The sequence below is a fragment of the Xenopus tropicalis genome, chromosome 2 (genome assembly GCF_000004195.4).
Source record: "Xenopus tropicalis strain Nigerian chromosome 2, UCB_Xtro_10.0, whole genome shotgun sequence".
In the NCBI taxonomy this organism is placed as follows: Eukaryota; Metazoa; Chordata; class Amphibia; order Anura; family Pipidae; genus Xenopus; species Xenopus tropicalis.
The window spans coordinates 152,460,588-152,478,816 of NC_030678.2; the positions used below are offsets into that span (position 1 = coordinate 152,460,588).

The following is an 18,229-nucleotide window of genomic DNA, read 5'->3' on the forward strand; positions in this document are numbered from 1 at the left end:
CAGGAAACAAATCAATACAGAGAATGTTCCTCCCACATAATAAACTTAAGAAATGCAACAGAAATGTTTCATTAAAACACACATGAACTGGAGGCAATTCTGCAAAGTAATCATTCAAAAAGTTAAAATTTACCTTCAATTAATAGTTCTTGTCCATGGCTTCCAAGTAATGTCCGGGATAAAAAGGGGGCAAAATCAACAAATATTTCCCGCAACAGAGGGGCCACCTTCTCCAATGCTCTTTCAAGTTTGGCTGTAATACTGTAAAAGATAAAAATAAAGTAAAAATAAATGAAGTTTAGGTTGCTCACCAATAAATATTCACAGACACCTCCTTTGAATGACTTAGGGGTGCTTTATGTTCAGGTACAGAAAGAAACTGTATGAAGAGGGGAGTTGCAAAACATTTTCTGGCATTAATGCACACAGAGCAAAAGAGGTTGAGGAATAAAAATGAAAATGGAAATAATATAATAATATACAGAGTCAGAGATTCAGGGCCACAATGAATTTAAAACACACAATATACAACACACCAGCATAGAGTGTAAAGGTTCATTGAGCCAAACAGTTTCCCTCTGCAACTGCTGTTCTTTGTGGATGCCCAGGGCAGTCTCCCCCGTATGGCCAGATATTCAATGATACAAATATTGCAGCTAAAGTAGTCTTATGGGCTAACGTACAGGGATGGCCCGACACCCCTACCAACTTGCCAGCCTAAGCCTGGGCCTTTGTGGCCTTCCCACAAATCCAGGCCTGGTACCCCTGCACAGACCAATAGGAAAATTAGGATACCCCTTTATTCCAAGGACACATCCCTTGCAATAAAGACATTTCACATTGAATGATGCGCATATCACAATATCGCCATAGTTGGATGTACTTAAATGCTTATGAAGATTCTCCTAAGAAGCTTCAAATAAGGAAATGTAAGTGGCAGGAATACTAAGGGGCACATTTACTAATCCACGAATCCGAATCACGAATGGGAAAAAAATCGCATTGGAAACGAAAATTTCGGAAGATCGCAAATATCACGAAAATGCTTACAAAAAAATCGTATTAGTCACGATAATATCGTATTGGCGATCCGAAAGTCACGAAATTTTCGTACCGAACAATTGTAAACAACGGTAAAACCTTTGAGATTTTTTCGTGCAAACATCCGCGCCATACGAAAAAGTCGTGCGGACGCCCGAAAAAATCGTCGAAAATACGCTCGGAGCATTCGTGCTTTTGTAAATGTGCTCCTAAGTGTGATACAGCATGGATTTCTACCACACTTTACCTTGCATTTAATTGGTACTGGGCGCCCTATTTACTATAAGCATACATTACACCAGTATAATCCATAATATACATATCAACTGGTGCATACACAAATTATAAAGCCATAAGGGGGGGAGAGGAAATCACATTGACCAGACATTCAGAAGTGGCCAGATGGATGGGCATTAATTACGTGCCAGGCGAGTGATATTCAGCAAGGGGTCTCATATACTCAGTGGTGCATGGGCAGAATATATTATTCATTACGGGCATATGTCCGCTCATTATGGCATCAGCTAGAGTGCCTGGCGTGCCTACATGAACTCAGTAACCTGCTGATACCAGCTCTCCATACAGCCAGGTGTTCTCATATAAAAAGCTACTGGCTTTAGCAGACATTTCAACCCTACTCTCTTCTCTACTCTAACCTCCCAGCAAGTACATTAAAACAATATAATAATTACACCGTATTATTTTCTTTATTTTCTATACTGAAATTTTTTAAAAGACGAATATTGCAGGATAATTTTTTCCAACATTAGGGGTCTGGCCTCCATACACATTTGGGATCTATTATCTACAATATCGGAGACCTTTCCACGATGGGGGGCACCATACCTTAAGACTCCTAAGACTCCCTTACTTTGGGAGCCTACAAAACAAGGAGTGCTGCGACCCCCCCCCCCCCATGCTTGCTTGAATTCTTTATCAGAAGCAAATGTGTTTGGCTAATGTCACATGTGGCAGATTTCAGCTCTACCCCTGAATCAGATCTTCTGTGTTGGCACCCAGGGCAACTGTGTTGGATTGGGTGCAGACACAGAGGGGCCGATTCACTAAAGGTCGATAACACTTATCACATAGTTTTTTGCGTTAAAAAGCATGTGATAAATAAGTCCCGATTCATCAAAGTAATTTAGCATGCGTTAACACTTACATCGCATGCGCAAAAAAACCAATTATCGCAAAGTGTTATTATCGCATTGCAGTAATTTTCGCATAAAAATAATACTAACGCATAATTCACAAACACATATGAATAGTTAAAAGCATAAAATGTGGCGATAATTACTGTGAAACTTAACGCTTCCCAGGAGTAGGCATTACTAAACTAAATTGCGATTGTCTGTGGTGACAAGATGGAGTTTGCAGTCGGATTTTTTCAAGTATGTGATCGTCCTAGAGTGATGCATGCCTGTGTTATATATCACCAGATAAATAACGCCAAGAACATCTTAATTCAGACAAGTGTCCTTTTAGTGAATTGATCGTTAACTTGCAAAAAATAAGAAGTGATAATATTTTTAACGCATGCTATAAATATCAGTCGTTTTTTCGACCTTTAGTGAATCGGCCCCAGAGAGCAGATTTTGGCTCCATAACACGGAAGTATACATTCCGGGCCAAAATCCACTTGTGTTACTACCCACAGGCCGACGCAATGGCATATTTGCAGACACAGAATATCGCTAATTCAAGCTAGGGGTGGATTCAGGGGTTGCATTGATTAACAAGCCGAGAATTTGCCATGTGTGACATTAGCCATCTCCTGTAAAAGTAAATATCCAAAGGTTGTTCAGTGGGAAGCAGCTCTGCCTTGTACCACTGGGGTCCTGAGTTCAATCCCAGCCAGGGCACTATCTGCAAGGAATTTGTTCTCCCCATGTCTGTGTGAGTTTCCTCCGGGTACTCAGGTTGCCCCTCCACACTCTAAAACATACAGGCAGGTTAATTGGCTTCTGACTACATAGTAACATAGTAACATAGCAAGTTAGGTTTAAAAATGACAAATGTCCATCAAGTTCAACCATAATGCCTATATATAACCTGCCTATTTGCTAGTTGATCCAGAGGAAGGCAAAAAACCCCATCTGATGCCTCTCTAATTTGCGGGGGAAAAATTCCTTTCTGACTGTCGATAGTGAATATGATAGGAACCTTAGATTGTAAGATCCTCTGGGGCAGGAATTATGTGAGTGATGTATAATCTCTGTAAAGTGCTACAAAGATCTGTCAGTACTTTATAAATGACAGGAAATTAAAAAAAAAAAAAAAAATTAATAATAGTTAATAATTAATAATAGTTAAATGAAATATACAGTACTGCTTTCATACCCAGAAAAGTGGAAAGAAGAGAGGACCCTACAGCTGGAAATACCACACTGTGAGCCCAAAAACCTTTCTACTAAGCAAATAAGGCACAAGTTGTACCCCCACTAAAGGCTTATCAAACACTCCCATAGGCAGGCTTCTAATATGCATTTTTATTAGCTCTTTACAGAACAGTAACATGTTGTCACGTGAAGCTCTCTATGGCTTTATTTGTATTTCTGTATTAGGTCTCTGAGATCTGTTGCTAAACTACAATTTCCCACAGCAGATATCTATTTTAATCCGTTAATCTGTCTCCTAGCATAACGAGGGGAATTAGCAAATAAATATCAAGTGTTCGCCTTTTGCGTTTTCTGCTTTCGCTTACTCTATGAAAGGCCGTTTCCTCCTCTGACACGGATTCCTGGGAAAGAAGGAGGCGAGGGAAATAAAGTATGGCCATACTGACACCAAGTGATGAAAATTCTTTCCGCCCATTCTTTATTAAAATAACATCAATACATCTTCTTATTTGATCTGCATAATTGAAGCAGATCTCCAGAGAATAATCAACTGTCATACAAAATATTTTATAATATATACACACACACAGTTACATTATACTGCTAAACACCTGGCACAAATGTATCATAATCTCTAATTGGAGCATATGAGAATTCTTTCCTATCTCGTTAAAAATCTTAGTATTTGCCTCTTAATGCAAACCATATTCTAGCCTCCCTGCATTCCAGTAAATGTATACAGCTAAACAATGAGCATCAGGGATTAAGAGGCAGCTAAACAACTGACCAAATGTTGTACCAACTCCTATGGACACTAACCCTACACATTAGTCCTCTGCCCGCTATACTCACGACCAGTCCCCATTACCTCAAACTATGGTGAATGATGGGATATTTGAGAGACATTACTTGCTTTACATACTAGTTCAGCAACTCTATGTATGACTGCTGACATAAGAAATGCATTACAGGTCAGGGCAACAGATGTCCTTTAAAGGGTAAATGGTAGGGTGGATGACATCAGTTATGAGACCTGATTTTCCCAGCTCTACTGGTGTCTACACACTGACCCAGCTCTTAGATATCATGGGTAATGTGATGGCCACATTGCACTAACCACATGGATCAGGACCGGATACAGTAATTTGGTGACCTCACCAAATTAGCGGATCTGGCAATTTGGCTGCTCAAACAATGGGCCAATTTGATAGTTTTTCATCTTATCTCTCAGATCGATCCTTCAGTGTCTCTTACAATGGGGAATCATCTTCTCCCCTGCCTCTTTCTGTTGGGGTTCCTCAAGGCTCTGTCCTGGGCCCCTTACCATTTTCTCTCTATACCTCCTCACTTGGCAAACTAATCAGTTCTTTTGGCTTTCAGTACCACCTCTATGCTGACGATACTCAGATCTATCTTTCCTCTCCTGATCTCAACCCAGAGCTTCTAACTCGCGTCTCTTCCTGCCTGTCCGCTATCTCCACTTGGATGTCCCAACGTTACCTCAAATTAAACCTCTCTAAAACTGAACTGGTTCTCTTTCCCCCATCCAACGCCCACATTGTTCCCGAAGGTATCTATACAGGTTAACAATTCTACCATCACCCCATCTTCCCAGGCCCGGTGCCTTGGGGTTATCCTTGATTCTGCCCTGTCCTTCACTCCTCATTTCCAATCACTTATCAAATCATGTCACTTTCACCTAAGAAATATTTCCAAAATACGATCATTTATCACCCAAGATGCTGCCAAAATTCTTATTCACTCTCTTATAATATCTCGCCTGGACTACTGTAACTCACTATTAATTGGCCTTCCCCTCCAAAGACTGTCCCCTCTCCAGTCCATAATGAATACTGCTGCCAGGCTCATACACCTCTCCAACCGCTCGTCCTCTGCCATGCCGCTCTGCCAATCCCTGCACTGGCTTCCCCTACCATCCAGGATAAAATTCAAACTATTGACCCTCACATTCAAAGCAGTCCATAACTCTGCCCCACCCTACATCTCTGAACTTATCTCTAGGTACCATCCAACCCGCTTGTTACGCTCCTCTACTGACCTGCTCCTCAACTCCTCTCTCATTCCCTCCTCACACGCTCGCATTCAAGGCTTTGCAAGGGCTGCCCCCCTTCTCTGGAATTCGCTCCCACAAACTGTCAGACTTTCTCCCAATCTCTCTGCCTTCAAGAGATCTCTAAAAACACATTTATTTAGAGGAGCTTACCCTAATCTAGTTTAGCAATACCCTGTGCCACACCTCTCACAACTCTGGTCATGCCCATTCCCACACCTTGTGTCTCAACCCCTTCTCCTTGTAGATTGCAAGCTCTTTTGGGCAGGGCCCTCTTCACCTCTTGTATTGGGTATTGATTGCTTTATATGTTACTCTGTATGTCCAATGTATGAAACCCACTTATTGTACAGCACTGCGGAATATGTTGGCGTTTTATAAATAAATGTTAATAATAATAATAATAATAGTTGGCTCAGGGGCCAATGGTTGGATCACACAGGGGGACAAACAGTCCTATTGGATGGGAACTGCATCAGAATGCTGATAAGGCCCTCTTTGGATGGGAAATCAAACCTGCTTGATTGATATTTGACCAAATATCGATTGGGTAGAATGTCAGTGAACCACTTACACTGTCCAATAAGCTGCCGGCTTTGTCTTAAAGGACCAAATTGCCAGCTTTTATTGGCTTGTGTAAACAGCAGTTAAATCCAAAGCATATAACAAAGAATATGGAATGCATGTAGGCTCATTACTAGACTGCCAAAATGATTCGGCCAACCCGGTATAAATAAGCCATTGACCCAATTCAGAGAAATTAGGAAGACACAGTACAATGAATGCAGCTACAAATGGAAAATCCTCAGGGGTATGAGATCTTTGAACAGAGAAAGATGGGTCAAAGGAACAGTATTTTGGATAACTGCAGTAGAGCAAGAGGAGTGCTGAAGGTGTGCATCCACCATTATAATTAGAGAAGCCTACTGCACCATGTATAAAGAGCACCGAGATAGAGACGTACTATAAACTGGGGACAAATAGGCCAGTACAATAAATACCTCATGTTTTCAGCTGAATCCTCTGGCATTGGGGCCACAGTCTGCACAGCTGGAAGGTTTTTACTTGTAGCACCATTCACAAAGCTAGAAGATGAAGAGGATGAGGAGGAAGCAGAATCCACAGCACCTATGGCAGACAGAAAGCTCGGTTATTCAAATGTACAGATTGGAGCATGGAATTTGAATGGGTTGTTCACCTTTGACTTGACTTTGACTTGCAACTAGTCGAGATTTTTTATTATTTGTCTTTTTTATTATTTGTTCCAGTATGGAATTTTTAGCAGTTATCTGGTTGCTAGAGTTCAAATTACCTCAGCAACCAGGAAGTGGTTAAAATGAGAGCCTGATATATTTATCGCAATAGGAACTTAAGTAATAAAAAGTAACAATAACAATAAAATTGTACCCTCCCAGAACAATAGCTTTTCAGCTGCTGGGGTCAGTAACCCCTGTTCTAAAGTTGGAAAGAGTCAGAAGGCAGCAGCACATAACTATAAAAAATAATGAAGACCAATGGAAAGGTTGCTTATAATTGGCCATTCTATAACATACTAAAAGTTAACTTTTAGTATAACTAAAAGTAAGTAATAAGGGGTTATTCACTGTTAAAGGTGAATAACCCCTTTTACAAGCAGTTCTATAACAGTGTGTGGCATCCATATTACAAGGTAACAGAGGGATTTAAAGTAAAAATACGTGAGAATTAAAACAGAAATGAGTAGGTTCATCCACAGAAATACCTTCTATTTACTAAACCTATATGTAATTAAAATCCATTATAAATGTCTGTGTATTAACACTCAATGTGGGCAAAAAAACCTCAGCTCATTAAAGCAATTATTCTTATGCAATAGGATTAGCAAGATTACACTGATACGAAGGAGAGCTGTATAGGCCAATAGCACTGCTTCCACATTAATAAGAAATTAATTAACCTGAAAAAAAGATAATTTAACTACAGGATAAGTAAATGGGTGCAGTATGGAGGCTTCTGCAATTCAATGACACAGGAGCAGCAGTGTGGCTAATATAAAGTAGATGGGTCCTGGTACAGACTTCGGAATAAATGGCAAAGACCTTTGTACTGGAATTACATTCTGCATTCTTCCAAGCAGTGTATGGTTCTTAGGAGACAACATGAGCGTTTCACTGGGGGCCCCTGGGTCCCTAACACGACTGCCACTTATCAGCAGATTTTGGTAGAACATGAATGACGCAATGCGAGCAATCCCAGTTCCTTGACAAGTTCTATTCAGGCTGTCATTAAACTGGTTACACGGCTTCATTGTTTTGTCTACTAGGGGTTTGAGGGAGGAAAGTAATGAAAATCTAAATTCCATAACTATTTCTGAATGCTTCTCCCCCAAGATCAGCACAATCTAATGCAATATTCTGTACTTCACATCAATAAATGTAATGTATTTTCATGTCCAAACACAGACAGCGGGTCAGTGCCAGAATCCTATTAGATATAGCAGGTCCGGTGCAAGGAATGCTTTTGGGTGAATCGCCCTGTACGTGTATTTGCCCTTACGGGTATTTGCCACTTAAAATTCTGTAAATAATTTCCACTATAACTACACAGCCCAGTCTGTCAGACTGATACATCAGGTAACTGAAATACATCGAGTAAACATCCAATGCCTTTTTACCACTGGCTAAAAAAAAAACAATAATTCTACAATCCCTATGTAAATGTTATAATGATGCAATTAGACGCCCTTTCTAGTGACTGCACAATTGACAGTGAATTTCGAAAAAACTGTTCCGCTAGATTTTTTTTCTAGAGCGTCAATTGCCTAATTTCATGCTATAAGAAGGCACAGATGTGTCTATGAAAATGATCATGGCAGGGCATTCTTATTATAATGACAGCCCTTCTATCCCCAGAGTTCTGCTTATTGGGTGTGTATCTTACTACATGCACCAACACAGACCTAAAGAGATATTCAAGTGGCTCCCAGCCCTGTCCTCGGGGGCCCCTAACATTTGGGGGGCATCTTTATGTTAGCTATTAATGACTCCGGGCCAAAGAAAGAGGAGCATAGGAACAACTGCCAATAGCTGCACCTACAGCATAACTGCAAAATCTGTCACTGCCATGTTTAGCGCACAATATGCTGTAGGACATGGGCTTTCTAACTGCCATCAAGTTTGTACTGGAATTGACAGTTCTGCTCTGGTGTAGGTTTGTTTTCTATGAAATGAATAAGAAGCCTTGTCAGAGGAGATGCAAACGCCAGGGCAATGGCGCTGAGGTGAGGGGCATTGCCATTGGTTTAAGCACCATTATTTTACACTACTACTGCTACTGTGATAGTATTGTAATTGTGACCACTATTTAAAAGCTGGAAAAAAAGTCTGAAGTGGAAAGCAAATCACTAAAAACTGACCAACTGAAAAGCTGCTAAGACTTAGCTATTCTATAAAACTCCAAGTTAACTGGTGAACTGCCCCTTTAATCTGTATTTATTAACTAGGGATGTACCAAATCCAGACGGAAGTTGAAAATTTTTAACCAGACGTGCAGTGCACAGTTCTCTTTAACCCTTCCATAGCCTAATTTGCAGTATTTGCCGAATCTTTTACAAAGGATTCAGGGTTCAGCCAAATCCCCAAATTGTGGTATTAATATTGTTATTAACCTAATACTGGGTTACCTAATGCATTCACACACTTGTCCAATGTGGCGCCATTAAAAATATCTGAGGGTTTCACTCATTAAAGGAAAACTGCTTGTTTCAAAGTAATATTTGATGTTTTAGTTAATAAAGTAATGTTTTTGGAAAACAGAGGCTTGACTCAAGCTAGTTATTAAAGGACCGTTTCAACATGAGGTAGATAATTAGATTATCAAAATCCAACACCCTCTACATCACTCTTTGTTGTAACTGTTTTGTTAGCAGGTGTCCATGATACAGGGGGATAATCTGTGCACTAGGAATCAATTTATTTACCTCACAAGGACCAAACATGGAGCAGCTTCAGTTTTTAGCTCTTGAAATAAAACCCCCCCACAGATTTATGCCCATTTTATGTGTGTAAAATTCTCTTGTAACATATACAATTCATATTGAATTCTATGATTTCATTGGTAGGGAGGGTTCTGTTTAATTTAAGCAGTGCTTTGTATTTAAAGTAACAGTATGAGACTACAGTCCTAGACTGGGACGCTGGAAAGAATGTAATTCTGGGAAGGATCACATGGAGAATGTGTCAGTGGCTGAGTTTAGGGACTGAAAGGAGAAAGAATGTACCTGTAGTATTGATCATACTCTTGGGTGTTGCTCCAGTAGCAGCAAATATGTTCGGTGTAGTGCTCGGGGTGACTCCACCTCCGCTGGCAGCTCCAACGGTATTCACAGCTAAACTGCCCGGGGGAGGCTTTTTCACAGGCACAACAACACTTCTGCAAAGGAAAGAAAAATCAAGTGAAGCAAAATCAGATGTGTTGGTACAGTAGCGATTCTCAGTTGCTTTTTTCTATATGGTTCAAACCCAGGAAGCTAAAGCTGCACTCCCTGGCGGCATTTCTGCATTGCTGCCGCAGAAACAAATGTAGTAGCCAGAATATTAGGGCTCGGCATGCAAGGCCACATAAAGGGAACAAGGAGCCAATGGAGGCTTATGGTTTGAGAAAATCTGTAATGTACCTCACGGTTGCATAATGTATTGAATGATCTGAACACTATATTCACTTTAGCCAAGGAGCAAGTCCAGTATGTGCGTATTGTGAGTTACCAAAGGTAACTTGTTTTTTATTAGCAAAGAATCTTGCATTAAAGTCAGACGGAAAAGGACAGAAAACAAGGGCTGGTAAATATCTAGAAAATGTTAAAAGCCCTGATTAGACCATGATTCCAATGTGCGGCAGCCTCTGGATTTACCAACATGTGATCATGTCAAATTATAGTTGATGCCTCCCATCTGAAACTCCTTCCCAAAGTTTCTCCCCATTTTTTTTTCAAAAAACTCAGTCTGGAGTGGCCAAGTCAGAATCCAATGTCGACAAGCTATATACCAAAGTAAGCATAGGCTAACCAATGAGATAAAGTAAAAAACCGTGACCTTAGTGAAGAGTGGGTCAACTAAGCTGGCCATACACGCTCCGATAATATCTCGTTTCGTACGATATTCGGTGCATGTATGGCAAGTCAGTGAGTCGACCGATATCGCAGGAGTCTGCTGATATCCGTCGACTCGCCGATCGGGCGGGTTAAAAGATTTTGATCGGGCGCCATAGAAGACGCCTGAGCAAAATCTGCCGTCAGGGCTGAATCAGCAGAAGGAGGTAGAAATCCTATTGTTTCTACCTCCTTATCTGCCATTTCAGTCCTGAACAGTTAGTCGCAGATTGTACGATCTAAAATCGCTACGTGTGTGGCCACCTTTAGAGAGCCAAAGTTCAGTGGGTTTAAACATCTACTTTTATACGTATATCTCCTTATACTTTTCTGCACCTTCCTGGCCCCAGTTTCTGTGAACATGAAAATTCTATTTTTTTAAACCTACCACTAGTGCAAGGTACGGTTTTATTATTACAGGGCAAAAGGAAAAATTAGAATTACAGGTATGGGATCCCTTATCCAGAAACCCCTTATCCAGAAAGTTCCGAATTACGGAAAGGCCATCTCCCATAGACTCCATTGTTAGCAAATAATTCTAATTTTTACTAATTTTTAACTGATTTCCTTTTTCTCTGTAATAATTAAACAGTACCTTGTACTTGATCCCAACTAAGATATAATTAATCCTTATTGGGGGCAGAACAGCCCTATTGGGTTTATTTAATGGTTAAATGATTTCCTTTTTCTCTGTAATAATAAAACAGTACCTGTACTTGATCCCAACTAAGATATAATTACCCCTTATTGAGGGCAGAACAGCCCTATTGGGTTTATTTAATGGTTAAATGATTTCCTTTTTCTCTGTAATAATAAAACAGTACCTGTACTTGATCCCAACTAAGATATAATTACCCCTTATTGGGGGCAGAACAGTCCTATTGGGTTTATTTCATGGTTAAATGATTCCCTTTTCCTCTGTAATAATAAAACAGTACCTGTACTTGATCCCAACTAAGATATAATTACCCCTTATTGGGGGCAGAACAGCCCTATTGGGTTTATTTTATGGTTAAATTATTCCCTTTTCTCTATAATAATAAAACAGTACCTGTACTTGATCCCAACTAAGATGTAATTACCCCTTATTGGGAGCAGAACAGCCCTATTGGGTTTATTTAATGGTCAAATGATTCCCTTTTCTCTGTAATAATAAAACAGTACCTGTACTTGATCCCAACTAAGATATAATTACCCCTTATTGGGGGCAGAACAGCCCTATTGGGTTTATTTAATGGTTAAATGATTCCCTTTTCTCTGTAATAATAAAACAGTACCTGTACTTGATCCCAACTAAGATATAATGAATCCTTATTGGAGGCAAAACAATCCTATTCAAAATTTAAATGATTTTTAGCAGACTTAAGGAATGGAGATCCAAATTATGGAAAGATCCCTTATCCGGAAAACCCCAGGTCCAAAGCATTATGGATAACAGGTCCCATACCTGTATAACATGGTATAATATGGGAGATGGCCTTCCAGTAATTTGGGGGTTCCTGGTAATGGGTTTCCAGAAAGTGATCCCAAAGAAATAAATCATATAACAGGCTCTTAGTGGGGGGAAATATGTCAGGAACTGCACAAATGCTAAATACTTAAAGTCACTTGATTTCAATATTTCCTTCTGTATAAACATTTATTTTATAGAAGATTTTTCCATGGAAGCTGATGCAATGCATTCATTAGAATTAAAATGGATTATAAGGAATTTGAAATTGCCCTATTCCAATTTTCTGGTTCCTTTAACTTAACCAAACTTGCAAATGTGAATGTGAATAATAAGGAAACAAATGAATACAGATTAGAAAATCTGACCAAATGCTAAAATTCTAATTTGTATCCGTGACAAAATAAGTGACTAACAATGGAATAGGGTGACTTCTAAACCCATAGCAAATTGTGGTTCAAATCTGTCATTTGGCTAAAGGGAACGGGGGGCAAAAATAATGACTCTGAACAATGTCTACAAAGATGAAGATTAGACACTAATAGGATTTCTGCCCCATTCATGTCGGAACCCCGGCTTGCGGTTCTGCAGCTTCTGGCGCAGTGACATAAAGCCCACAGCCGAGGTGCTAGCTAGTGATATACTGAGAGCTAATTGACAAACGTAGTAGTAGTCCAGAAGCACTCGCGAAGGAGAGGTCTCTGAAAAGCCGTGCAAGGCCTTTGGAGTTTGAAGAGAAATTTTTGATGGTGTCACTCTCAATCTGCTGAATGGCTGACATACAATCAAACCCGTCTGGCTAGCTGGCAGCTCATTTTGCTGGCAGGTGGCAAACAATTAGACACACCAATTTGTGCCTCCTGATGACATTAAAGCATGAAACTAAGTTGTATGCAGGGGCTAGTGATTTGTGTGAAAGCATTTCAAAAATAATACTCTTTGCCGTGGCAACTCATTTCAGACTGCCACCTCCCATTATGGCTTTGAGCGGTGAAGACGACAGGCTTCAGTTAGGTGTGGAGCAAGGCCGCTTCTGTTCAATCCGTCATCGGCGCCCCTCGAGACCTCAATCCCCTCCTTTCATCAATATCACCTCATCATTTATATTCGATAGCACTTGAACAGCTGAATACATTAAGAACACAAGTGCCTTTTGTAGCAGGGTATTAGCTGTCTTTTATCTCGATTTTGTCATTTTAGCTTTTGTACCACCTTGGAATAATAGGCAACTAGCAGAATCTTATAACCTTCATCCTGCTTTTGTCTCTTATCCCTAGAACATGGGGGGGGGGATCTTAAAGGTACTCATTTGGAGCAATAAGATTGCAGGAGTATTTTCTTTCTTTACCATTACAGAAGATCAACAAAATCATTAAAAGGAAGAATCAATTCTATTCCAAGAAACTGAATTTTCTATTTGTTTCATTTTAGTTTTCCACAAGATGTTTCCTACTATTTTCTAAACATTTTTTTGTTTTTTAAATCTCATGTAATTAGCGCAGAAGCACTATTTAGCCTGAGACACTATTCTATGTTTCAGAGAACTGTATAATATAAATAAGTGTTCAACTGCAATATATACCAACATGGCTTGATGCTTTGCAAGGGCCAAAAGAAAGAAATGCCCCCGATTAATACATTAATAAATAGTTATTCAAGGAGTAAACAGTGTGTGCATAAAAAGATTTTCTAGATGTTGATAAATAGTAATTGTTAAAGAAGGAACAAGTATGAGGCTTAAGTTTAAAAAAGAAAAGCTGGCTTTTTTCCTAGGGCTTTTGAATATTAGTCTATTTAATTCATGATCTGTTAAACTTTCCCAGACTTAGTGCATATCCATAATGTTTGGGGACCTGGGGTTTTCTGAAAAAGATCTTTTCTTAATTTGGATCTCCATACCTTAAGGCTAATAAAAAAAAATGTAAACATCAAATAAACCCAATAGGATTGTTTTGTCCCCAATAAGGATTAATTATATGTTAGTTTGGATGAAGTACAAGGAGCTGTTTTATTATAGAGGAAAAGGAAACTGGGGGCCTTCAGAGACAAGCACCCACCCACTCCTCACAAAACTCAATGTATGTGCACCGAATCATGTTTGGAATCTGGACTTCAGATGGCACAAAACTAGGGAAAGGAGGTACATACCCAGCGCCCCACCATTGCGCCCGAGGCACGTGCCTTTCTGCCTACTCCTTGTTGCAGCCATGCTTAATTGACTTTGCAGCCCATCAGACCTTGTATTGGAACAAACAACTGGCTTACACACACACAGATAAGGATCTTTTTAGATAGCAATCTGGCCAGATGAGTAGACATTTTCATGCATGTCTGACTGACCCAGTATCTACTTCCCAAATGTAAAAATGCCTACAGGTGATTAAAATGATCAAAATGTTAAAAGATAAACCTAAAAATTAAATATATGGCGCTGTTTTTATACACATAATACTGTTGTTTAATAGGGGGGTTTCTTGCAATATAAAGTTATATTCACTGTCTCAATGGACCTCCAAGTTGAGGCAAAAATGGGCATTCCTTACAGCATCATTCAGCTTTAAAATGAATAATAAATGTACTGCCGGTAAATTGTCTTCTTCCATAAGGCAGGATGAGAATGTCCCTGAAGCAGCACTTTACCAGTGCTAACTTTAAGAGCTGCTATTGGATACTCTACATTAGCCTTAGGAGCAGTAGGCCCAATGGTGCCCCTGAGGGTAAGGGCACAGCCAGTCTAAGCCCTGAGTCTCCCTTGGGGGAAAGCCATCCAATCCCATGAAACTATAGTAGATGATTGATACTTATTGGAAAGCTTGTGGATTATAGGACATAACAGCAGTATATTTGTTAAACAGACCCCTTGGTAGAGGGACCAATGTCATTTAAATAAGTAGCTTATTCTGTAGGACAAATATGAATTTCTGAATCACTAAATGAATCACTAAGATTAATCTTACCTGTCAAAGGAATGAAACTGCATAGGAAGAATGGCTTGGGCTTCTCTCTTTAGGGCAGGGTCTGGATACGGAACAGGGTCTGGCCCAGTTTCTGCAATCTCAAATGGAGCAGCAACAAGACTTTTTAATATCTCCTTAACATTGATGCCTTTGCTTTGGCTGATGCTAGATATTGATTGCGCGGGCTTCAGCAGCTCACTAGGACTTTCCGTTAAACTTTCTTGCGACTTCTTCACATCGGAAGACAATGTAGATATAAGTTCTCCCATGACATCAGGACTCATACAGGCATCCAAATCAGTTCCATTTAATATACTGCTTATGTGTTCTTCTCCAATTCCAGAGTCTGTGTGAGGAATGGAACTTTCCAAATGAAGTTCCTCAGTGGGGGTTGGGGTTTCTTTCTCTTTGAGGTCTGGAAACAAAGCTGGTGTATCTGGCAAACAGAACGAGTAAAACATAGTCAGTGGCATAAAGCAATACAGCCAAACAGCACAGTTTTAAAAGGGAATAAGAATTCTCTAGTGTAAATTGTTGCAAAAACTAGGAGAGAATAAAACTAGGGATGCACCAAATCCAGGATTGTTTCACCTTATTCCTGGCCAAACAGAATCAAAATCCTTAAAATCATGTGACTTTTGGTCATGTGAACAAGGAAGCGAAAAAATTCTTAGGCCCACGCTTCTATTTAACCCCTCTGTGGCCTAATTTACATAAGAAAATTAGGATTCAGTATGGTATTCAGCCAGATCTTTAAGGGTTCAGCCCAAACCCCAAAATAGTAGATTCAGTGCATCCCTAAAGAAAACACTGTTTTAGAAGATTCTGCAACACAGGGTTGGACTGACCTGGTGGGGCACCGAGAAAAAACCCGGTGGACCCTGCCAGCCCAGACCTGATCCCGGAGCTCCCGAAGGCTGATGTTCTCCCTCCCCTGGTGCACCAGACAGTAACTATAATGTACGTGCGCTTGGGTGGGTTGGGCAGGCAGCAGGGGACCGCTGGGGGGGGTACGGGGTCCATAACAGGGGCCCCTGGGGTCTGACCCTGCTGCAAACATCATAAAGCTGGGTACTTGAGCAAGATTAAGTTGGCCAATTTCCAGTCCAGCTGGCTAATATTCACCTATTTGTATAGGTCCAGAAGAATGCAGTTGCATGCTGGGAAGCCCAATCTTAATGCAAACTGGTTTCCCAACATGTTTGACCGAGACCTGGTTCCTCTATCATCATAAACATTCATAGCGTCAATGTTGTATTGTCCACATCCATCCTGCTGCGCTCTTACTATCAAACAACGTTTTGTTAGCTATCAAATCTACCCCCCTGCGGTGACCACTTGACATAACCCAATAATCAATCAGATCAATGCATAACCCACTCACAAAGGCATTAGGTCTTAAAAGGATAGAAGCGTGCCATCTGCACACTGGAACATCTACACGGTGGCCGACAAGGTCACTTACGGACATCAGCAAGACTAAGAAGATATTGAGTTGTGGAAGAGACCCAAGGGAACGGTGATGGACAGAGTTAGAAGTGGCTGGTGTAAATGTATTCATATATACAAATTGTCTGGGATTAATCAGATCTGACCGGAACAACTTGTGCCCAGAGCACACAGCACCTGCTCAGTGATCAGTCCTACCGAGCACCGGAACACAAACCTACACAACAATAACACTTTGTATTTTGCCCTCTAGTCCTCTAGTGAAGTAAAGGGAGCAATTCTATTATAATATGGCTAAACTACTCTTAAAGAAATATGTGGGTTCTAGAGAAACAACAAAATCTTCTAAAGGATGCACTGAATCCAAGTCTGGGCTCCCACCATTTTCTACAGAATTCCAACTCACTCCAAATCCTTATTATCATGTGACTTGGAAGTGGTGGACAATAGGAAAAAAAAAAAAAGTTTTGTTTTTTTCCCTTACAAATGAAGCTGTTTTTTACCCTCAGATTGGGATTCAGTTCGGCACTGGGCCAAATGATTTGGAGAATTGGTATTTGGCTGCATTTAACAATTTTAATTTTTTTACTTAGAAATGTAATATTCTGATCATACAGTAAAATGAAGTACTTTATATTTGTGCTTTACAGACCTGAATATGCCTTATTGCACCAAGAAAAATAACATTAAAAACAGAGCAATATCAGTGCGCATGTGTTACAGTTTTTAAATGCCTTTTAAGTAACCATTTTAAGTGAGAATTTGTGGTTATGATTACTGAACAGAATCACTAGCCGAGTATCAAAAGAGCTGCCATACTGGCATTTTGTGGTTGAACTGGCAAGTGGGTACCCTGGGGTACTTTGTTTCTGGACATGATGGTAGTTGAACTTGGGACTTCTAAAGTTCTTTATCAAACTCATTACTTATGTAACTAAAAGAGAGCAGAGTAACACTTGCCCAGGTCTAATAACCTACAGCCACCAGTTAATGCTGAATGCCAGGGACTGGAGGAAGCGTTACACCACTGTGACATTAGTCACTACTTTATATCCATGTTCATTCTTGTGCTCTCGGCTTTATTCAGGACTCCCGTTCAGAGGGAACAGCCATATTACACAATGATTAGGAGAAAATTCACTTACCTGTACTTGTAGGTGAGTTAATTTCTTGCCTGATGTTTCTAGCAGCTTGGCTGGCTGATCGCGCTGTTTCTCTCTGGGGCTCCAATATATCACGGTATTTAGAGACCATTAAAACTGATATGAAGTAAACCACAGCCAGTGCTAAAAACTGAGCTTGTTTGCTGTCATCCTAAAAGGGAAAGAAATATATATTTTTATCAGTACCTAGCATACACAGTGTACCTGGGCACTCAGCACTAATTGCCGGGTTACTCAAGTTATAGGAACAACCTCAGTTTAAGTAATTTCTAACATAAACAAAAGAACTGTATTTTGCTTAATGAAATAAACAGCAATTCTAGGCAGCTTTTAGAAGTTTTTAGTGGTTTCAAAGTTATTTCTAAAGGTAACTGAAAGCAGCATTTCTTAATCCTTTTCTGTTCTGTTTCTGACTCTTGAAACAATGTAGCAGAAATCAATTCTTCTCCAGGCATCTTAATCATCTGGCTTCTGATACATTGTTTTAGAGGTTTTTGTCAGGAAGCCCCCTTATGAATATCACGGAAAACCCTATGACACATCAAGAGCTTATGCACCATGGGCCTCCCACTATAAAAGCAAGGAGACTGCTTGCTCAGTGTAAAGGCTCATTGTGATCTGTGAGAAGGAA

At 40.1% G+C, this 18,229-nt stretch overlaps 1 protein-coding gene across 8 annotated transcripts in view; it reads right to left on the bottom strand.

Moving 5' to 3' along the window:
• Positions 1–18,229, bottom strand: part of nbea (neurobeachin) — a 355,187-nt gene that overhangs the window by 185,432 nt on the left and 151,526 nt on the right. For all 8 annotated transcript variants that reach the window (XM_012957925.3, XM_002934020.5, XM_012957924.3 and 5 more), the window contains 5 exons: positions 17,581–17,749; positions 14,987–15,422; positions 9,713–9,864; positions 6,456–6,582; positions 134–261 (listed from right to left, as the gene is read on the bottom strand). In XM_012957925.3, the coding sequence (XP_012813379.1) occupies positions 134–261; positions 6,456–6,582; positions 9,713–9,864; positions 14,987–15,422; positions 17,581–17,749 (1,012 nt within the window). The remainder of the gene's footprint in view (positions 1–133; positions 262–6,455; positions 6,583–9,712; positions 9,865–14,986; positions 15,423–17,580; positions 17,750–18,229) is intronic.